The following is a 24,531-nucleotide window of genomic DNA, read 5'->3' as shown; positions in this document are numbered from 1 at the left end:
CAAGTTTAGCACTCACCATAATCATATTTACTATTATAAAAGTTTGATTACCTTTTGTTATCTTCGTCAGAATGCACACCCAGGACTGCTACTTCAATAACAAATGTTGGTTTGGTCCAAAATAATCCATTGTTATATCCGAATAGCGGCGTTTTGTTCGTGCGTTCTAGACACTATCCGAAATGGTAAATCAGGGTTACGAGCATGGCGCATTTCGTGACAAAAAAATTCTAAATATTCCATTACCGTACTTCGAAGCATGTCAACCGCTGTTTAAAATCAATTTTTATGCAATTTATCTCGTAAAAAAGCGATAATATTCCGACTGGGAATCTGCGTTTCGGTAAATAGAGGGAAAAAAAGAAAGACGGGGGCGACCAGTGCACGCGCCTAAGCCCACTGTCCCCTGATCGGCCACTTGACAAAGGCGATAATGTGTTTCAGCCTGGGGCTGGAATGACGACATTCAGCTTTTTCCCGGGCTCTGAGAGCCTATGGGAGCCGTGGGAAGTGTCACGTTTCCGCAGAGATCCTTTGTTTTGGAAAGAGATGTCAAAGAAAGCCAATAAATGGTCAGACAGGCCACTTCCTGTAAAGGAATCTCTCAGGTTTTGCCTGCCATATGAGTTCTGTTATACTCACAGACACCATTCAAACAGTTTTAGAAACTTTAGGGTGTTTTCTATCCATATCTAATAAGTATATGCATATTCTAGTTACTGGGTAGGTGTAGTAACCAGATTAAATCGGGTACGTTTTTTATCCGGCGGTGTAAATACTGCCCCCTAGCCCTAAGAGGTTAATGCTGAGTGCCAAGCAGAGACTCACTTAGTCCCAGTTTTACACTGTTTGGGTTGACTTCCAGCAATACAATAACCACAAGTACACATCAAAATCCATAAATAAATGGTTAATTGGCCACAAAATGAAAATTTTACAATGGCCATTTAAGTCTACGGATTTAAAAGCCATTGAAAACCAGTTTGAATTGAAGAGGGCATTCCATAAGCGGAGACAAAGGATATCAATGGTGTAAGATCCAGGGTTGGGTAGGTTACTTTCTAAATGTAATCTGTTACAGTTACTAGATACCTGTCTAAAAATTGTAATCAGTAACATAACTTTTTGATTAACCAAACTCAGTAATGTAGTCTGATTACTTTCCGTTGCGTTAAGATTATTTTCCCCTTAAGCGGCGCAGATTAGAAGCTGGCACAGCCCCCAAGTCATTAAATCAGATTTTAAATCTTAACCGTAAATTTAACCACACTGCTAACCCTAATGACAAGACTCATCCCAATAAACGTCAACCTGCTTAAGAACCATTAGAAGAAGACAAAATTGAATGTTACAAATTGAACCACATAAATTGTAGGATAAATCAATAAATCAATGCGTTTACATACTGTAGCTGGCCATAAATGGATGTTGCATTTTACTTTATGGGTTGGTTATGTAGACTTTTTCTAAGCCATTGCTTTCTACTACAGATAATAGGATTAGGCTATATAAAAAAAAAAGTTTTTCACAGTCTGACAGATTTCCAGTTGTTAATTAATTAATTTCATACCCCTTGATATTCAAGAATAGGACATCGAAAAATGGAAATATAGATTAGCCAAACTGTTTTACCTGAGCATAACCCAAAAAACATAGCCCTAATTAGCATACTCTGTTGTTTGTGATGTTGTTGTCATGGAGGACTGATTGGGCTCATTGCTTCCAGTTGAAAAGTAAATGCTGCTCTCTGAAAGACATGCTCTGAGCACTACCCAAAAGTGCCATTTGCATGTAGAAAATGAATGACATGCTGCACTTCTTAAATTAAACTCATTCTGACAGTCTGGAGCACAATACCACAGCAGAGTTTAGAAGGCAGGAACGCACATCAGTACTATGCTACTGTTGCAAGAGATAATTTGTGACCCGTTTCAGGAAGCTATGCATATGTCGCACTTCACAGGAGAGGCATTTGAATTTTGTTTTTTTAGGCAGAAATTGGTTCAGCAACATGTGAACTTTCATGTGCCTTAATAACAAACTTGTATGCCATCTATAAATAAAATTGTTACATTACGAGCCTAGTTGGTTTAGCCACGGAAAAAAACGGAACCTTCCCGCTAGCCATGATAGGGTGAGATCATGGATGAGCTGGAAATGCCTTGAGATAAGTTTGGATTGGTCTGCCATGTAGCATCCTTCTCTCTACAACATGAGCTGCTCAGTATGTGTACATAATCCTTGTTACCTTTTTTGAAAGATATAATGTCAGCCATGGAAAACTGCAAAAGTGTTGCTACGTACTGCTTTCAACAACATTTCTGCCCTGAATTTAGCAGGCATTATCGGCGGCAAAGTCAGTGGGAAAAAGTTGTGATTGACTACTTCCTGCACACGGTCAGAGTGACTTGACACAATGCAGGCCAAACAAGCTGTAGCTACAAACAAAACAGAGTTAAAGGGGTTCCAGTCTGCCGCGAAGCGGGTAAGAGTCTAGCTACATTTTCAGATATTATACATTTCAAATTTAGTCAGAAAGTCGTTTTCTTGCAAGTTAAAGCGTACAGTACTGTTAGCTAGCAAACGTTAACTTGCTGGCTCACTAGATAACGTTAGGTGTATGATCTGTGAGGTAATATTATTTGTATCCCAGAAATCCATTTGCATTGTTAGTTATTGCCTAATGTTAGCTATCTAGCTAACATTGAATTTAGTTGGTTAGCTTTTGCTACCTGCAGGGGGGGTTATAGCATTTCTTTCACATGGGTAAGCATCTATAATGTCATCTATAATGTCCCATATTACCCATCAATTCAGACAAGTGTGTCTGAGTAAGCATCTATACTGAACACAAATATAAACGCAACATGCAGGGGTGCTGCCATGGGTGGGCCTGGGAAGGCATAGGCCCACCCACTTGGAAGCCAGGTCCACCCAATGGGGAACCAGGCACAGCCAATCAGAATTAGTTTTTCCCCATGAAAGGCCTTTATTAAGGAAATACTTCTCAACGCCACATACATTTCTGGGATCTTTTATTTCAATTCATGAAAAATGGGACCAACACTTTACATGTTGCGTTTATATTTTTGTTCGGTAAAAGAATGATCAAATATACAATATTTTTTATCTTGACACTTACTATTTTTGATATTGCTACTATGCAAATATTCAAGTAACCATTTCACTGTACCATTTACACCTTCTGTATCCTGTGCATTTGACAAACATATTTTATATAGTATGTGTTTACCAGAGACGGTAATGTGAAGAACAACATGGCCTGCACCAAAGTCAGATTAGGATATAGACCAAGGACTAGATAAAGTGTATTTTACTAATACTTTTTACTACTACTTTCACCACTTTTAGTCTTAATCTTTGGTTGTTTACTACACTACCTTACTCACTCTGTTTAGCACATGGCCTCACATATGAATCCTTAACGAGATAAGAATCTTTAACCCCCTAAGGTCGATTATTCAAATCATGAAAAAAATCTCAATACAAATCTGTCAGTATAAGCTGCGCGTTGGGACTTGTCTGAAGTCGGTACAGCCACTCTGCCAACTTCTGTCTGTTTGGGTTACACACTAATGAGCCCTCTGTGTAAAGGTGAGACTCTCCCGAACAGGTACATTTCAGTTGTTTTGCTCTATGACACGACTCGTATGAAGGTCCCCTAGTACCAGTTTAAAAAAAGGATTGAAAGTACAGTAGATACTGTAAGTAGAATATTCCCATATACCAAGCTGACAGCTCATCTTGCCTCAAGCGAGGGTACCCAGTAGTGCGTAATTTGAGAAATATATAAAATACACTGAATGACCAAAAGTATGTTGACACCTGCTCATCAAACATCTCATTCCAAACTCCTGGGCATTAATATGGAGTTGGTCCCCCATTTGCTGCTATAACAGCCTCCACTCTTCTGGGAATGCTTTCCACTAAATGTAAGCGACAAGAGCATTAGTGAGTTCGGGCAATGATGTTGGGAGATTAGGCCTGGCTCACAGTCGGCGTTCCAATTCGTCCCAAAGGTGTTTGATGGGGTTGAGGTCAGGGCTCTGTGCAGGCCAGTCAAGTTCTTCCACTCCAATCTCGACAAATAATTTCATGTGGACCTCACTTTTGAGCATGTTGTCATGCTGAAACAGGAAAGGGCCTTCCCCAAACTGTTGCCACAAAGTTGGAAGCATAGAACCGTCTACAATGTCATTGTATGCTGTAGCATTAAGATTTCCCTTCACTGGAACTAAGGGGTCTAGCCCGAACCATGAAAAACAGCTCCAGATCATTATTACTCCTCCACCAAATTTTGCAGTTGGCACTATGCATTCCGGCAGGTAGCGTTCTACCGTCAGACTGCCAGATGGTGGAGCGTGATTCATCATTCCAGAGAATAACAGCACTTACAGTTGACTTGGGCAGCTCTAGCGGGGCAGAAATTTGACAAATTGACTTGTTGGAAATGTGGCATCCTATGGCGGAGCAAAGTTGAAAGTCACTGAGCTCTTCAGTAAGACCATTCTACTCCCAATGTTTGTCTGCGGAGATTTGCATGGCTGTGTGCTCGATTTTATACACCCGTCAGCAACATTTGAAGGGGTGTCCACATACTTTTGTATATATAGTGTAGGTTGCACAGCTCATGTTACACATGCTTAAAATTCACACATACAGTAGTTTACAGACTTGTAATAGTAGGATGACTATCTGGTCTATTAGATCATATCTAAAAGACTCTTTCTGCCATAGCTAGATATAGTGCCCCCCCCCACTTTAAAAAAATATAATTGTTATTATTTTTTATTTCACTTGGTCCCCACACCCCTTCACTGGTCATGCAACTCACCCTATGGTTATTCCCCCCATCCCCTCAGTCTTTACTCTGGCTCCACCCCAATGGACATGTACAGTACATTCGGAGAGTATTCAGACCACTTTACTTATCCAACATTTTGTTATGTCACAGCCTTAATCATCAATCTACAAACAATATCCTACAAACAATATCCCAGAATAACTAGACGAAAACGGGTTTTTCAAAATGTTTGCAAATGTATAAAAAAGAAATAACAGAAATACCTTATTTAGAGAAGTATTCAGACCCTTTGCTATGAGACTCGAAATTGAGCTCAGGTCCATCCTGTTTCCATTGATCATCCTTGAGATGTTTCTACAACTTGATTGGAGTCCCCCTGTCGTAAATTCAATTGATTGGACATGATTTGGAAAGGCACACACCTATCTATATAAGGTCCCACAGTTGACATTGGATGTCAGAGCAAAAATCGAGCCATGAGATTGAAGGAATTGTCCGTAGAGCTCCGAGACAGGATTGTGTCGAGGCACAGATTTTTTTCAGTGGCAGGAACTGGGAGACTAGTCAGGATCGAGGGAAAGATGAATGGAGCAAAGGACAGAGAGATCCTCGATGAGAACTTGCTCCAGAGTGCTCAGAACCTCAGACTGGGGCAAAGGTTCACCTTCCAACAGGACAACGACCCTAAGCACACAGTCAAAACAATGCAGGAATGGCTTTGGGACAAGTCTCTGAATGTCCTTGAGTGGCCCAGCCAGAGCCCGGACTTGAACCTGATCGAAGATCTCCAGAGAGACCTGAAAATAGCTGAGCAGCGATGCTCCCCATCCAACCTGGCAGAGCTTGAGAGGATCTGCAGAGAAGAATGGGAGAAACTCCCCAAATACAGGTGTGCCAAGCTTGTAGTGTCAGCTTGTAGTGTAGGAGACTGGAAGCTGTAATCGCTGACAAATGTGTTTCAACAAAGTACTGAGTATAGCATCTGAATACTTCTGTAAATGTGAGGTGTTGTGTATAGATTCATGAGGAAAAAACACAATTTAATCAATTTTAGAATAAGGCTGTAACTTAAGTAAATGTGGAAAAAGTCAAGGTGTCTGAATAATTTCCGAATGCAATGTAAATGCCTGTAATATTTCAATTTTGCAGAATCTCTTTTAAAATGGGTTAAAGTTATGTTTAGTAATCCTAGGTGTAAAATAATAAATAATGGTTACTTCAGAAAGTATTAAACTGTCGAGGAGTAAATAAGGTTGTCCACTATCGGCATATCTATTTATCATTGAAATGTTAAATATTAAAATCAGATCCATCAAAAATCTTAAAAACAAAGGTGTCATTGTATGCTGATGAGTCATGTTTTATTTTAAAACCACAATTTGGATATCCCAACAGCCTTATAGAGGATCTAGATACTTTTTGTAATCTCTCTGGATTACAACCAAATTATGTTGTGTACTATATTACGTATTGGATCACTAAAAAACACATTACCAAGTAGTTTTTTAGTTTTGGGGTCAGGACGTGGCAGTTTTGTGTATGGGAATGTTTGTGTTGTTGATTGGGACTAACAATTGAAGGGCACGGTGTGTTGAGTTGCCTTTGATTGGAAGTCCTATATAGGTGTGTGTGTTTTTCTTTGGGGTTGTGGGTGGTTGTTTTTGCACTGCGTTTATAGCCTGCAGAACTGTTGCCTGTTGTCACCTTTAATTGGTTTTGTTAAGTGGATGCTTTACTCCTTATTTGAAATTAAACATGAGTATTCACATACCTGCTGCGCCTTGGTCCATTTCTGAAGACAGCCGTTACAGTAGTTTAACAATAAATTGGTCGGACAGTGATATAGACATAACTCGGTATACATAGAAATGATCTCACTACAATACATTTTTACAGAAAGTTGGCAAAAATAGATAAGATCTTGCTACCATTGAAATGAAAAATACCTGTCTATTTATGGAAAAATCACCCTGATTAACTCTTTAGTCATATCACAGTTTACCTATTTGTTTATGGTCTTGCCTAGACCTAGAGACCGTTTTTTTAAATGTATTATATGAGCAAAACATTTTCAATTTAATTTGGAATGACAAACCAGACAAAATGAAATGGGTCTATTTATGTAATGAATATGAATTCGGAGGGGACAAATTATTAAATATTAAAGCATTAGACCTCTCACTAAAGGCATCAGTCATACAAAAGTTATACTTAAATCGAAACTGGTTCTCTAACAGATTAGTAAGAACGTCTAGAATGGCCTTTTCCCCTTTATTCAGATTACAACCTCTCAATTTTGGTTATTTGAAATGAAATAATCTCCAAATATCGCTATTTTTAAAACACGCTGTAGAAAGTTGGTTGCAATTTCAGCTCAATCCACCAGAAAAGACAGAACAAATAAACCAACAAATATTGTGGTTAAACTCAAGCATACTAATTGATCACCTTTGTAAATTATATCATAAATATAACTGGTGGAGTTATGTCACACACGCAGCTAATAAAAATATATGGAAATGTCTGCTCTACCCAAAATTACAACCAACTAATTGCAGCATTACCGCAAAATGGAAGACTGAGAAGTAAGGAACTTCTCTGTTGGCTCTGCATTAAAGACCAAAATGGGTTAAAGAAAACTGTGATAAGAAAGAAAAGTTTAATTTAAGGACCAGAAAATTGACAGCTGTGGCATACAGATTGCAAAATAGTTGAGAAGAGATTTTCGATGTACCGATTCCATGGCACATGGTTTATGAACTGATTCGCAAAACAACGCCGGATTTAAAATGTAATTATTACAGCAAATTCTTGCAACCAATAGAATGTTATATATATGGGGGATACAACCAGAATCATTAGATCATTTGTTTTGGTACTGTCCGTATGTAGCATGTTTTTGGTCACAGGTTCAGGAATGGCTGAAGAATTGCAGCATTTACCTGGAGCTAACTCTGCAGATAGCACTACAGGGTGATTTGAAAAATCATAGTCAATCGATCAATAATAAAATAATACTTTTAGCAAAAACGTTTATCTTAATTTACAATGTAGAAACTATGAGAATAGAAAGGTTCAGAACTTTTGTGAAACATCACAGTACAGTTTAAAAATATATGGCAAATAGAAATCCAATATGGATGGTGTTCAGAGATAGATGGGAGGGGTTGAGTGGGGCTGAAGGGTGGGACTAATAACTACAAGATAACGAGGAGGAGTTGAGAGTAGCAGAAGGATAGGAGTATAAACAAACAAAGATAACTATTGTAAAATAGATTGTGTCCATAAAATGTATATAGTATGTATACGCTGGAAGTAGAAGCCTACGTGTTCGTTGTTCATTAGTTTACTCTAATTAGGGGAGGGGTGGTAGGGTTAGTGGAAAATAATAAAGGAAAATGTATTTTAAGAAGATGTGTGTGAAAATACAGTACCAGTCAAAAGACTGAACACACCCACTCAGTGAATGTTTTTTCTTTATATTTACTATTTTCTACATTGTAGAATAATAGTGAAGACATCAAAACTATGAAATAACACATATGTAATCATGTAGTAACCAAAAAATTGCCAAACAAATCAAAATATATTTGAGATTTGAGATTCATCAAAGTAGCCACTCTTTGCCTTGATGACAGCTTGCACACTCTTGGCATTCTCTCAACCAGCTTCATGAGGTAGTCACCTGGAATGCATTTGAATTAACAGGTGTACCTTGTTAAAATTTAATTTGTGGAATTTCTTTCCTACTTAATGTGTTTGAGCCAATCAGTTGTGTTGTGACAAGGTGTAAGGTTCGGGCGTAGTGGAGGAGGAAACAGACGCAGGAAGCAGCGAGAAGGGTTATAGCTTTTAATGCTCAAAAGCAAAACACCTGCCAACCCAACATGCGAACTTAGCGCACACAAAATGAAAGTGCCCCAAACACGGGGGACAAAATACAGTGAGCGCAACACGATGCACTAGCGCAAAATACAGACAGCGCTTACCCAAGCAACACACAGAGGAAACAATCCCGCACAAAGAGCAGGCGGGCCAGCTAGCTCATATAGCCCCGCTAATAAACCCAGCTACGGACAGGTGCAAACAATAAAGGAAAGGGGGAAAACAGAAAAGGAATCAGTGGCAGCTAGTAGGCCGGTGATGACGACCGCCGAGCGCCACCCGAGCAGGAGGGGGCGCCACCTTCGGTGGGAGTCGTGACACAAGGTTGGGGTGGTATACAGAAGATAGCCCTATCTGGTAAAAGACCAAGTCCATATTATGGCAAGAACAGCCCAAATAAGCAAAGAGAAATGAAAGTCCATCATTACTTTAAGACATGAAGGTCAGTCAATCCAGAAAATGTCAAGAATTTTGATAGTTTCTTCAAGTGCAGTTGCAAAAACCATCAAGTGCTAAGATGGAACTGGCTCTCATGAGGATCGCCACAGGAAAGGAAGACCCAGAGTTGCCTCTGCTGCAGAGGATACGGTTGTTAGAGTTAACTGCACCTCAGATTGCAGCCCAAATAAATACTTCACAGAGTTCAAGTAACAGACACCTCTCAACATCAACTGTTCAGAGGAGACTGCATGAATCAGGCCTTCATGGTCAAATTGCTGCAAAGAAACTATTACTAAAGGACACCAATAATAAGAAGAGACTTGCTTGGGCCAAGAAACACGAGCAATGGACATTAGACCGGTGGAAATCTGTCCTTTGGTCTGATGAGTCGAAATTTGATTTTTGTTTGCAACCACCATGAGATGCAGAGTAGGTGAACAGATGATCTCTGCATGTGTGGTTCCCACCATGAAGCATTGAGGAGGATGTGTGATGGTGTAGGGGCGCTTTGCTGGTGACACTGTCAGTGCTTTATTTAGAATTCAAAGCACACTTAACCAGTATGGCTACCACAGCATTCTGCAGGCATACGCCATCCCATCTGGTTTGGGGGACTATCATTTGTTTTTTTTAAAGGGCAATGGCCCAAAACACAACTCCAAGCTGGTAAGGGCTTTTTGACCAACAAGGAGAGTGCTGGAGTGCTGCATCAGATGACCTGGCCTCCGCAATCCCCCGACCTCAACCCAATTGAGATGGTTTGGGATGAGTTGGACCACAGAGTGAAGGGAAAGCAGCCAACAAGTGCTCAGCATATGTGGGAACTCCTTCAATACTATTGGAAAAGCATTCCTCATGAAGCTGGTTGAGGGAATGCCAAGAGTGTGCAAAGCTGTCATCAAGACAAATGGTGGCTACTTTGAACAATCTAAAATATAAAATATATTTTGATTTGTTTAATGCTTTTTTTAGTTACTACATGATTCCATATGTGTTATTTCATAGTTTTGATGTCTTCACTACAATGTACAAAATAGTAAAAATAAAGAAAAACCCTTGAATGAGTAGGTGTGTCCAAACTTTTTACTGGTACTGTATATATTTGTGTTTGTATGTACAGCATGTATGTATGTATGTATGTATACATATATATATTTACAAAAAATATATGGGGGATTGGAAATGATGCAGACAATTACATTGATGGAAGCTTCAATCTATCTGCAATATATTCAATTCTGGTCTGTTGAGGATAAAGCACAATAACTTCCATTTAGAATTATGGCACATGCCTAGCTTCGATAAATTCACATTAAGGAAGTTGTTGCCCTGTTGTGACCATCATATAGGAGAGGTGATACGTTTGGAAAAAGGAAAGTGACTTTACCCCCCTCCCCCTAAAAAAAATGCATTGTTGGTTAGGGCTTGTACTGTAAGTAAGCACTTCACTTTCGTATTCGGCGCATGTGATTTTAAGTATGTTTGTAGCCTAAACCTGGTAAAATAATGTTTGTGGTGTAGCTAAACACTGAATGGCTCTAAATTCACTGTCAAAATGCAAACAAAGCTATAAACATCTTTGGAGCTAACTAGTGCTCTCAAATCGTATGCGGATGTCGACATTAGATGGGAGATGTATTCGTAACATTGCTAACTTAGCTAGCCTGTTGGGGATACGGGGGCAGTATTTGCACGGCCGGATAAAAAACGTACCCGATTTAATCTGGTTACTACTCCTGCCCAGTAACTAGAATATGCATATAATTGTTTGATTTGGATAGAAAACACCCTAAAGTTTCTAAAACTGTTTGAATGGTGTCTGTGAGTATAACAGAACTCATATGGCAGGCCAAAACCTGAGAAAATTCTAAACATGAAGTGCCCTCTCTGACCATTTCTTGGCCTTCTTTGTCATCTCTATCCAAAACAGAGGATCTCTGCTGTAACGTGACACTTTCTAAGGCTCCCATAGGCTCTCAGAAGGCGCCAGAACGTTGAATGATGACTCTGCAGTTACTGGCTGAAAAACAGTAGCGCATTTGGTAAGAGGTCGATATGAGAACAATGAGACGGGCGCGCGCATGCACGTGAAGAGTCCATTTTCTTCTTTGAGTCTTTGAACGAAAACAACTTCTCCCGGTCTGAATATTTTCGCTATTTTACGAGAAAAATCGCATAAAAATTGATTTTAAACAGCGTTTGACATGCTTCGAAGTACGGTAATGGAATATTTTGAATTTCTTTGTCACGATATGCGCCCGGCCCGTCACCCTTCGGATAGTGTCTTGAACGCACGAACAAAACGCCGCTATTTGGATATAACTATGGATTATTTGGAACCAAACCAACATTTGTTGTTGAAGTAGAAGTCCTGGGAGTGCATTCTGACGAAGAACAGCAAAGGTAATCCAATTTTTCTTATAGTAAATCTGAGTTTGGTGAGTACCAAACTTGGTGGGTGTCAAAATAGCTAGCCTGTGATGGCCGGATTATCTGCTCAGAATATTGCAAAATGTGCTTTCATCAAAGGTTAGTGCTGCATTTAGCTGTGGTTTTGGTTTTTGTGACATTATATGCTAGCTTGAAAAATGGGTGTCTGATTATTTCTGGCTGGGTACTCTGCTGACATAATCTAATGTTTTGCTTTCGTTGTAAATCCTTTTTGAAATTGGACAGTGTGGTTAGATTAACCTGTTATGGATAGGGGGCAGTATTTTCACGGCTGGATAAAAAAGTACCCGATTTAATCTGATTATTACTCCTGCCCAGAAACTAGAATATGCATATAATTATTAGCTTTGGATAGAACACACTCCAAAGTTTCTAAAACTGTTTGAATGGTGTCTGTGAGTATAACAGAACTCATTTGGCAGGCCAAAACCTGAGAAGATTCTGTACAGGAAGTACCCTGTCTGACCATTTCTTGGCCTTCTTTGTCATCTCTATCCATTACAAAGGATCTCTGCTGTTACGTGACACTTCCTATGGCTCCAATGGGCTCTCAGAGCCCGGGAAAAAGCTGAATGACGTAATTCAAAGCCCTGGCTGAAACACACGAGCGCTTTTGCTAAGTGGTCTATCAGAGGACAAAGGGCTTAGGCGCGTGCCCGAGTCGACCCAGTGATTTATTTTCTTTCGTCTGTTTACCTAATTGCAGATTCCCGGTCGGAATATTATCGCTTTTTTACGAGAAAAATGGCATAAAAATTGATTTTAAACAGCGGTTGACATGCTTTGAAGTACGGTAATGAAATATTTAGAAATCTTTTGTCACGAAATGTGCCATGCGAGCGACCCTTATTTACCATTCGGATAGTGTCTAGAACGCACAAACAAAACGCCGCTGTTGGACATAACTATGGATTATTTGGGACCAAACCAACATTTGTTATTGAAGTAGAAGTCCTGGGAGTGCATTCTGACGAAGAACATCAAAGGTAATCAAACTTTTCTAATAGTAAATCTGATTTTGGTGAGTGCTAAACTTGGTGGGTGTCTAAATAGCTAGCCCTGTGATGCCGGGCTATCTACTGAGAATATTGTAAAATGTGCTTTGACCGAAAAGCTATTTTAAAATCGGACATATCGAGTGCATAGAGGAGTTCTGTATTTATAATTCTTAAAATAATTGTTATGTTTTTTGTGAACGTTTATCGTGAGTAATTTAGTAAATTCACCGGATGTTTGCGGGGGGTATGCTAGTTCTGAACGACACATGCTAATGTAAAAAAGCTGGTTTTTGATATAAATATGAACTTGATTGAACAAAACATGCATGCATTGTATAACATAATGTCCTAGGGTTGTCATCTGATGAAGATCATCAAAGGTTAGTGCTGCATTTAGCTGTGGTTTTGTTTTTTGTGACATTATATGCTAGCTTGAAAAATGGGTAGTCTGATTATTTCTGGCTGGGTACTCTGCTGACATAATCTAATGTTTTGCTTTCGCTGTAAATCCTTTTTGAAATCGGACAGTGTGGTTAGATTAACGAGAGTCTTGTCTTTAAAATGCTGTAAAATAGTCATATGTTTGAAAATGGAAGTTTTCGGATTTTAGAGGAATTTGTATTTCGCGCCACGCCCATCATTGGATATTGGAGCAGGTGTTCCGCTAGCGGAAAATCTAGATGTAAGAGGTTAACGAGAGTCTTGTCTTTAAAATGGTGTAAAATAGTCATATGTTTGAGAAATTGAAGTAATAGCATTTCTAAGGTATTTGAATATCGCGCCTCGGGATTCCACTGGCTGTTGACTAGGGTGGGACGCAAACGTCCCACCTAGCCCAGAGAGGCTAGCTAACATATATTTTGAGAAAAAAAGATATATAAAGTGACTAGCTAGCTAGCGTAAGCAATGTTTGGTGGTCAATGAGACAGAGCTAGCTAACCAGCTGATGCTTATAATTTGTATACATGCTGGAACAGTGCACACATAAAACATACTTATAACCTGTAAATAGTTTATAAATGCTTATTAATTAATTTTGAATGACAGTGTTACCAAATCATATATCATTGAATGTGTAGTGTGCTGTGGTACCTTGGGTTGTTTTGATGTTTTCTCTTGAGGAACCTTCTTCTGGTTTTGGCTCATCTATGGCTTTTGGCACTGGTTCTTCCGCTTCACATTTCTATAAAAAGTTGAAATCATAGGTTAACATTTTACATTTTAGTCATTTAGCAGACACTCTTATCCAGAGCGACTTACAGTAGTGAATGCATACATTTCATACATTTCATGCATTTTAATTTTTTTGTACTGGCCCCCCGTGGGAATCAAACCCACAACCCTGGCGTTGCACACACCATGCTGGTGTTGCAAACACCACGCTCTACCAACTGAGCCACAGGGAAGCTGCGTCTTAACATGTTTAAGACATTATGACATTGAATCTTCAATTCTGGTCTGTTGAGGATAAAGCACAATAGCTTCCATTTAGAATTAGGGCACATTAATGCCTAGTCTGACATGCCTAGTTTGGGCTGAATTCATACTATGGCTGTCATTGCCTGTTGTGACCATCATGTAGGAGCGGTGATACGTTTGGAAAAAGGAAAGTGACTTTACTGGTAAAACAGTACCTTTATTTTCCCATCGTAACACAGATAAAAAATTATTAAAGTATATCTGTGCTAAAACGGCAGCCAAAACATCACCAAACGGTCCACAATAAACTATTACACTTTTTCTAAGTGTACCTCCATAAAATTCCAGATCTCTTGAAATCAGTTCTTGACTTGGACTGAAATATGTGCCGGTACTCATTTATAGGGCCAGTACTGTTTATATTTAGGTGCAGGAACTCCACAATACATTTGAGCTAATATTCTGTAAGAAGTGCAGGAATTTAAACAGTAGAAAATTTGAGGTGCCGGTACTCAGTTCCAGTGAGCTCCTTCCCAAATCAAGCACTGTGCCCAATAGATTTCATTGGAACAAGATCACGCAATGCGATAGCACAACAGTGGATTCTATCTTGGATTTTATTGAAATACATATTTTCAGAGTAGCCTACTCATTACAACCCTAGTCATTACCCACCGTTTGTTCTCCCTGTTCTCCCTGGTGAGTCTTTTCTTTCAAGCCCTTCTCTGGATTGGAAAGGTATGGGGCTGAAATCTCTGGATCGGGCTTCCGGTCAATAATACATCCACAAATTAGTGATTTCACAAGATCCACACAGTTACAATATATATTTTATTGTTATTGACTTTGCATAACTTATGTTGGAAATGTACATGCAGATGTAGGATCTTAATTTGATAAATATTTGTTGCTGAGAATTTTCCTGTACGGCAGGAAATGCAGAGGAGCTTCGTGATTGACATAATTTCACTGAAAACCCCCACCGACACTTTTAATAGTATTTCACTTTTCATGTAGCCTACGTTTGGCCAGCTAACAGCCTAACCACCAATCAAGCAACATTATGGACTAAATGTTAAATCCTGTTGCTGCAGGATTATTTTGCTGGGACAATATAGGACAAATTAAGATCCTACATCTGTACAAAACGGGCTGGAACTCAACCTCATATAACATTGAGCATATCATATTATAGAAACATATCATAGAAACATATCATATTATAGGAACATGATCAGCATTACCACTGAGGATAGAAATCATGTAAATGTGTCTATTACCCTCTCTGCCTCCTCCTTTTTGACAACGTGTTGACCTGACACCTCGGCTGGGCCTGGAATGGAGGTTGAGATATAGTACTTTAATAAGGGCAGGATCTCAGACGGGAAAGGTAGATGTAGTGAGATCGGATCCAGTAAAAAAAAAATATGACTAGCTTACCACTAAGTAAGTTAATAATGTGTCAACTATATAATCCTGCACCATTATATCACCCACAGATCCAGTCAAACACATTCTCATGAAAAATACTACTTTTTCCCTCCATTTTCATGATATCCAATTGACAGTTGCGATCTTGTGTCATCGCTTCAACTCCCCTACAGACTCGAAAGAGGCGAAGGTCAAGAGCCATGCGTCCTCACTGCTTCTTGACGCACTGCTCACTTAACCCGGAAGCCGACACCAATGTGTAGGAGGAAACACCGTCCAACTGACGACCGAGTAAGCTTACTGGCCCACCACAAGAAGTCGCTAGACCACGATGACAAGGAAATCCCAGCCGGCCAAACCCTCCCCTGGCCCGGATGATGCTGGGCCAATTGTGCATCGCCCCAGTGATCTCCCGGTCACGGCCGGCTGTGACACAGTCTGGGATCGAACCTGGGTCTGTAGTGGCGCCTTAGACCACTGTGCGACTTGCAAAAAATACTACTACTACTTAATTAGATACCACTATTAATACTACTACTACTATATATATATATATATATAGTAGTAGTACTAGTGTATATATATATATATATATATATATATATATATATATATATATATATATATATATATAACTACTAGTACTACTACTACTACTACTACTACTATATAACTTGATAATGTTACTACTGCGACTACTAATACTACTACTACATCATTATATAATACTACTACTACTAGTACTACATAATTATAATACTACTATTACTACTAGTACTACATAATTATAATACTACTACTACTACCACTATATAATTAGATACTACTATACTCCTCCTACTACTACTATATCATTATAAACTAATACTACTACTACTACTACTACTACTATTTAATTAGTTACTACTACTACTACTACTATATAATTATATACTACTACTACTATATAATTAGACACTACTACTATATAATTAGATACTACTACATTACTACTACATAATAATAATAATACGATACTATTACTACTACTACCACTATATAATGATCTACTACTGCTACTACTACTATATAATTAGATACTATTACTACTAGTACTACTACTACTATTTAATTATATACTACTAGTACTACTACTGCTACTGCTATATAATTAGATACTATTACTACTACTACTATATAATGAAATACTACTACTACAACTACTACTACATAATTAGATACTACTAGTAATACCAATAGTACTACAACTAATACTACTACTATATAATAAGATACTAATACAACTGCTACTGTTACTTCTACTACTGCTACTGTTACTTCTACTACTGCTACTGCTGCTACTACTACTACTACTGCAACTTCTATTCTAATGCTACTGCTGCTACTACTGCTACTGCTACTACTACTACTGCCACTACTACTGCTACTACTACTGCTGCTACAACTACTGTTGATACTACTGCTACTACTGAGACTGCTGCTACTATTGCTACTGCAACTTCTACTACTGCTACTACTACTTCTAATGCTACTGCTGCTGCTGCTACTACTACTACTGCTGCTACTACTACTACTAATATATAATTAGATACAAGTACTACTATATAATTAGATACTACTACTACTACTACTACTATATAATTAGATACCACTACTACTGATACCACTACTACTAGTATAATGAGATACTACCACTACTTCTACCACTACTACTACTACTACTTTTACTGCTACTACTACTACTACTACTACTAGCTACATCACGTTCCATTACTGTGCCAACTTCAACAGTTTGATGAGTTATTACATTGACAACATTTACATTTGAGTAATTTAGGAGACATAATGTGTAAGGGCAATGAAAGGAGCTGGTATAAAGAACTTTAAAACAGGAGACAATACCTCTGGTTGTTTCTCTGTTTCCTCCTGAGGAGCCATCTGTCTCTGGTTTTGTCTCATCATTGGCTTTGGACAAAGGCTGTTGGACCTCTTCCGATTTCTAACAAAACAGTTAAATCAATTCATTACATTGGTTAGGCTGAAAATGAAAATAAAAAGGGAAATTCCACCACTTTTTAAATAAATGTTCATTAAATCCAGCACCATACCAGTGTCTACATATGTAAACACTGTAATAAGCCATTGATAAGGAATTGTTAAATAGTGAATTCACCATTTAGTCGTCATTAGTCCCACATGTTGATTAACCATTTACTAATCACTAGTAAAGTGCTTTTGGAGCCCCTCATCTAAAGTGATTGCTGTTTATTCTTTATAAATGTTTTGAGCGACCAGTGCAATTTCTCACTAAAGGATGGGCATGCCGTTGGTAGACATTCCAGCTGTACCTGATGCCCCCTTAAGGTGTCAAAATGGCTTGGAACATATCAATGGTAAAATAATACGCACAAGATGTTAAAGGAAATATATCATATAAGCTATATAAAAAAGAGAGTAGCACACTCTATATATAAACTTCCAGGGACTTTATTTATTTTTATAGCTTACAGTTTATTGGCCGTTAGTCAGCACCTCTACATAAAATATTTTTATCTGGGTGTGCGCCAGCTCATGTTTTCTAAAGGAAATATATCGAACACTTCATATAAATAATCTACAAATGTTGGGGTAATGATTAATGCATGGTGAGCAAACTGTTTCTAAATGCCCTATACGTGGTTTATTACTGACTGTTAATACAAAGTATTACCCTATGTTCTTTCTGTTTATACATGGTTTATTACTGACTGTTAATACAAAGTATTACCCTATGTTCTTTCTGTTTATACATGGTTTATTACTGACTGTTAATACAAAGTATTATCCTATGTTCTTTCAGTTTATACATGGTTTATTACTGATGGTTAATACAAAGTATTACCCTATGTTCTTTCTGTTTATACATGGTTTATTACTGACTGTTAATACAAAGTATTATCCTTTGTTCTTTCTGTTTATACATGGTTTATTACTGACTGTTAATACAAAGTATTACCCTATGTTCTTTCTGTTTATACATGGTTTATTACTGACTGTTAATACAAAGTATTACCCTATGTTCTTTCTGTTTATACATGGTTTATTACTGACTGTTAATACAAAGTATTACCCTATGTTCTTTCTGTTTATACATGGTTTATTACTGACTGTTAATACAAAGTATTACCCTATGTTCTTTCTGTTTATACATGGTTTATTACTGACTGTTAATACAAAGTATTACCCTATGTTCTTTCTGTTTATACATGGTTTATTACTGACTGTTAATACAAAGTATTACCCTATGTTCTTTCTGTTTATACATGGTTTATTACTGACTGTTAATACAAAGTATTACCCTATGTTCTTTCTGTTTATACATGGTTTATTACTGACTGTTAATACAAAGTATTACCCTATGTTCTTTCTGTTTATACATGGTTTATTACTGACTGTTAATACAAAGTATTACCCTATGTTCTTTCTGTTTATACATGGTTTATTACTGATGGTTAATACAAAGTATTACCCTATGTTCTTTCTGTTACTATGAATTTCACAAACATGTAGAGAGCTGTTGATGACATCATCATGTGGTACTTTCTCGGGACCTTTTCTTCTTATCTTATGTAAGTGTGTCTTACCCTCTCTGCTTCCCCCTCCTTCTTGTCAAGGTGTTCAGCTAATACCTCCTCTGGTGGGCCTAGAATGGAGGGTGAGTTAAAGTATTGTACATCAGCATACATGCAGAAAGTGGTTGTTTTGCAGACTTCTTATGAACTGTTTTAATTGTTGTGAATTGTGTCTTCATCCTCAAAGAGCTGCATGATGAACAACTTGCCTAGGGACTGAGGAGCTGGTCTTGTCAAAGTGTCTGGGTTTGCTGCTGGCAGAGGGGTCACAACACACAGTTGCTTTGTCTTTCCGTTCTGCACCTCCTCCTGTAGCTGGCTGATCTGCTGCTGCATCTGTTGCTGCATTGTTTGCATTGACTGCTGTTGCTGCTGTTGAACCAACATGAAGCCCTGTAGCATAGCTCCTAGTGCTGCAATGCCATCAGGAGTACCAGTGCTGTGAACTGGTGTGGCGTCTCTTCCATCCCCTTCACCACCTGTTGCACCTGGTGACCCCTCATCATCAGGCTTCTCCATCACTTTAAGTCCACCAGGAGGGGAATCCCACCACCTAAAGATGGACGGGCTGTAACAGTCTTCTAAAGTCTAGCAGGGAAACATAATATAGTTTTTAGAGTTTCTCGAAGTAAGGTAAAAAACAACAACATTGTTAGTGGTTTACTCTCTCACAAAAAATACAATGAGTGGATGATCAACCAACACTAAGAACAGATCTCAAATTAGTCAAATGTTGGTCTCCTTACACTGGCTGTCAGTGGTATTGTTTTGTATTTATTCTCTAGATCACCTACATAGCATTGCCCCTGAAGGTTTAGCAACATTTTTGGTACATTGCAAAACATATTGTCTTCCAAAGATTCTTTGACATATCCAATACACAGTTAAAGGGCAATAAAGTGTTTATTGTGCAGGCTTCAAAATGGCTAACATGCATGAAGATGTCAGAATACAGATATGATGTCATTGTTTTAACACTATAATCACAGTTATTTTAACAACGGCGCACAACATGGTTCAATTTGACAATAAATCAGCACAATCTATATTCTGGGTTTAAATAAAAAAAACATTTTGTTTTAATTTAACTAGGCAAGTCAGTTAAGAACAAATTCTTATTTACAATGACGGCCTACCCCCGCCAATCCTGGATGACGCTGGGCCAATTGTGCGCCGCCCAATCACAGCCGGATGTGATGCAGCCTGAATTTGAACCAGGGACTGCGTGACGCCTCTTGCACTGAGATGCAGAGCCTTAGACCGCTGCGCCACTCAGGAGCCCAAAATCACAGCCTTCTGGGAGCTAGAATAGAGATCATCAATACTCTAGGAGATAGAATAGAGATCATCCATACTCTAGGAGATAGAATAGAGATCATCCATACTTTATGAGCTACAATAGAGATCATCCATAATCTAGGAGCTAGAATAGAGATCATCCTTAATCTAGGAGCTAGAATAGAGATCATCAATACTCTAGGAGCTAGAATAAAGATCCCCCATAATCTAGGAGCTAGAATAGAGATCATCCATACTCTAGGAGCTAGAATAGAGATCATCCATACTCTATGAGCTAGAATAGAGAACATCCATACTCTAGGAGCTAGAATAGAGATCATCCATACTCTAGGGGCTAGAATAGAGATCATCCATAATCTAGGAGCTAGAATAGAGATCATCCATAATCTAGGAGCTAGAATAGAGATCATCCATAATCTAGGAGCTAGAATAGAGATCATCCATACTCTAGGAGCTAGAATAGAGATCATCCATAATCTAGGAGATAGAATAGAGATCATCCATAATCTAGGAGCTAGAATAGAGATCATCCATAATCTAGGAGCTAGAATGGAGATCATCCATAATCTAGGAGCTAGAATAGAGATCATCCATAATCTAGGGGCTAGAATAGAGATCATCCATACTCTAGGAGCTAGAATAGAGATCATCCATACTCTAGGAGATAGAATAGAGATCATCCATAATCTAGGGGCTAGAATAGAGATCATCCATAATCTAGGGGCTAGAATAGAGATCATCCATCCTTTGCTAATGCAGATACAAAACAGAGTAATGGAGAGCAAGGTAGATATGGAAAATTTAGCTAACTAGGCATTTGTGGTAAATGCATGGAGGCTGTCATATTTATGCATGTCTGCTAATATGGAATTCATTATTTTATTTGACATTAATTTAACCAGAAAAGTTACATTCAGATTTACATATCTTTTTCAAGTGAGCCCTGGCCAAGAATCTAGCATACATACAGATACACATGAGACACAACACAACATAAAACAATAATGAATGGAAGTTAAAACAGTGTCAAGTGTATAAGAGAGTTTAAAAGAGCAGGTTTAAAAACATGTGCAATCTGTGGTCAACAACCTTCCAATCTGGAATTTAAATCCATCAATCAAAATAAAATGATTGAGTTATAAGTACTTTTCCAAAGTCTTTCAAGATGATGGGGCATCAAAGCTAAAGTCACTCTTAACAAACTCAGTTATTGAGTTGGAAACATTATATAAAATACAATTCTGTGATCTCAGACGGTAATGAACATGGGAGAATCTCAAATTGCATACTCCTTGCATCTTCTCTCCTCACCTCCTTTTCAAAACCCATTGGTGGAGAAGGTCAGAGGGGCGGGAACTCTGGCTTTTCCAATGGGGTTTGAGAAGGAGGCAAGGAGAGAGGAGAGAGGACACGAGGAGTATGCAATTGAGAATCTCCCCATGACTCTCCCCATGACTCTTTAGGGTGAGTAAAGTGCTTAAATACACTATATTTGGCCCTGTCCGGGGGTATCATCGGATGGGGCCACAGTGTCTTTTGATCCCTCCTGTCTCAGCCTCCAGTATTTATGCTGCAGTGGTTTATGTGTCGGGGGGCTAGGGTCAGTCTGTTACATCTGGAGTATTTCTCTTGTCTTATCCGGTGTCCTGTGTGAATTTAAATATGCTCTCTCTAATTCTCTCTTTCTCTCTTTCTGTCTTTCTCTCGGAGGACCTGAGCCCTAGGACCATGCCTCAGGACTACCTGGTATGATGACTCCTTGCTGTCCCCAGTCCACCTGGCCGTGCTGCTGCTCCAGTTTCAACTGTTCTGCCTGCGGCTATGGAACCCTGACCTGTTCACCGGACGTGCTTGTTGCACCCTCGACAACTACTATGATTATTATTATTTGACCATGCTGGTCATTTATGAACATTTTAACATTTTGACCATGTTCTGTTATAATATCCACCCTGCACAGCCAGAAGAGGACTGGCCACCCCTCATAGCCTGGTTCCTCTCTAGGTTTCTTCCTAGGTTTTTGGCCTTTCTAGGGAGTTTTTCCTAGGGAGTTTTTCCTAGCCACCGTGCTTCTTTCACATGCTTTGCTTGCTGTTTGGGGTTTTAGGCTGGGTTTCTGTACAGCACTTTGAGAATATCAGCTGATGTACGAAGGGCTATATAAAAATAAATTTGACTATATTGGCAGCTGCCCTAAAATGGTCTTATAGACAAACATGTACCAGTGTGTGTATCGCCTTACAGTTTAGGTTGGCCTTCCTGCTAACTGATATTAGGTAGAGTGGTGATATATCTGTTGTTGGTTACAAATCTTAAAGCAGCATGGTAATGTGTTGTCACGTCCTGATCAGAAAGGGGTATTTTTGTTATTGTAGTTTGGTCAGGACGTGGCAGGGGGTGTTTGTTTAGTGTCTCGGGGTTTGTTGGTCTATGTGCTTATGTAAGAGGGGTGTTTGTTTAGAGTGTTCCGGGGTTTTTGGTCTATGTTCCATGTTAGTGTATTTCTATGTTCAGTCTAGTCTTTCTATTTCTATGTTTAGGGTTTGTTGATTGACCTTCAATTGGAGGCAGCTGTTCCTCGTTGCCTCTGATTGAAGGTCCTATGTATAGGGGTGTTTGTGCTATGGGGGTTTGTGGGTAGTTGTTTCCTGTTTTGTGTCTGTGCACCTGACAGGACTGTTTTAGTGTCGTTCGTTGTTTTGTATACGTGATTTGTTTGTTTTTCCTTCTTTTGATGTAATAAAGAAGAGGAGTATACACGTTCCCGCTGCACCTTGGTCCAATCCTTACGACACCCGTTACATGTGTATCTAGTGTGAGCAGGGAAGAACAACGAATGGTATTCTCAAGAACAAGAAATGGACTTGTGTTACAAAGCGAACATCTGAGGTAGTGTAGAAGGTTGCTTTCTTGTTCTTGAGAACACAATTTGTTTAGCTTTCTTTGCATTTAAAGGTGCAATCAGCAGTTGCTACATCCATTTTTGGACTTATAAATGAATGATATGTACCCATTGATTCTTGAAGAATATAACTTAGAAATGCCTCATGAGCTTAGTTCAACTGTCATACCCCTTCAAAACCCAAAATATAAACAAAGTAAATGTAAACAAATTATATAGCCTCAAAACATGGTTAAAACTTTTGATATCATTGATGGTCTGTCCTTGCATCCATAGCTCTGTCTATGAATTTGAGAGTGGTTCCAATTCTCCTGCCCCATCACCTTGCTTTTTACCGAAACAGGGAAGGGGATTGACGCCTTGTTATTGTTTCAACTACTGATTGCCGCCATAACATCAATTTGAGCTTGTCAGAAGTCATGTCATCAACCTGGACACATTGTGATCTAACACTAAGATAAGCATTAGAAGTGCATCATCTGTATTATATTTGAAGTCCATGTTAGTCCCTGATATGTTTCATTTGAGTAATGGACAAAATGCCTACATCATATTGCATGTGTTGCCTATACGATTTTAATAATCTAGAAATTGCACGTTTGCATGAGTTAGTCTTGTTACAATGAACATAAAAAACATCTCATCACTCATACAACTTATTACAGAAGGCATTGTATAAAATAAAGTGCATACCGTATGCAGTCTTAAGAAACTCACAAAGTTTCACATTCACTTTTTATATGTAAATCTGGAAATACCAGAAATAGCCATTTGTATTTGCACACACAACAATGTGTTTAGTGTTGAAATAGTACAGTTATAGATGTCTTTACCTTTGCCTGCCTGCTGAGTTGGGGACCTACAGTCATATGTCTACAAGTAGAGATTCAGCTGATGTTTTATAGAGATGTGGGGCGTAATCTCACACCAAGAGCAACAGCATCAGAACATGATTAACCCTATCAGTCCCGAGATCAGTATCTGACTTTCACTTATCTGCATGTCCAGCCCTTATATTTAGCCTCACAATGAAGTATTTTAGCATTTTCTTTTCAGGGCAACAAGGGCTACAATTAGAAAACAAAACTATTTGACATAAACAGTTGAATTCATGAGTGTTATTGACAACAACTTGATAAAAATGAATTGATTTATACAGCTAAAGACCAGTTACGCCAACAAGACTGCAGAGAGAGATCAGATGCAAAGTGAGAAATACAAAGATCATATCTTATAAGAGCTTCTACTGGCACATACTGTATAATGTCT

At 38.6% G+C, this 24,531-nt stretch overlaps 1 protein-coding gene across 2 annotated transcripts; it reads right to left on the bottom strand.

Moving 5' to 3' along the window:
* Window positions 1–13,487: 13,487 nt before the first annotated feature.
* On the bottom strand, window positions 13,488–24,311 carry LOC106597144 (uncharacterized). 2 transcript variants are annotated; one of them, XM_082978574.1, is made up of 7 exons: window positions 24,096–24,311; window positions 20,198–20,364; window positions 19,271–19,649; window positions 19,074–19,132; window positions 17,353–17,449; window positions 15,300–15,352; window positions 13,488–13,783 (listed from the first exon to the last, which is right to left on the bottom strand). In XM_082978574.1, exons 3-7 carry the CDS (start codon window positions 19,578–19,580, stop codon window positions 13,658–13,660), a joined length of 645 nt encoding a protein of 214 aa, XP_082834700.1. In that variant the 5' UTR covers window positions 19,581–19,649; window positions 20,198–20,364; window positions 24,096–24,311; the 3' UTR covers window positions 13,488–13,657. The 2 variants fall into 2 exon arrangements, with proteins under 2 accessions (XP_082834700.1, XP_082834698.1); XM_082978572.1 differs by lacking the exon at window positions 20,198–20,364 and having other exon boundaries at window positions 13,490–13,783; window positions 24,096–24,310.
* Between the last annotated feature and the right edge of the window lie 220 nt (window positions 24,312–24,531).

This window comes from Salmo salar, chromosome 08 (assembly GCF_965601325.2).
Source record: "Salmo salar chromosome 08, fSalSal1, whole genome shotgun sequence".
Classification (NCBI taxonomy): Eukaryota; Metazoa; Chordata; class Actinopteri; order Salmoniformes; family Salmonidae; genus Salmo; species Salmo salar.
Note: the sequence above shows the minus strand (reverse complement) of the source record. Positions and strands in the feature narration are given on the sequence as shown.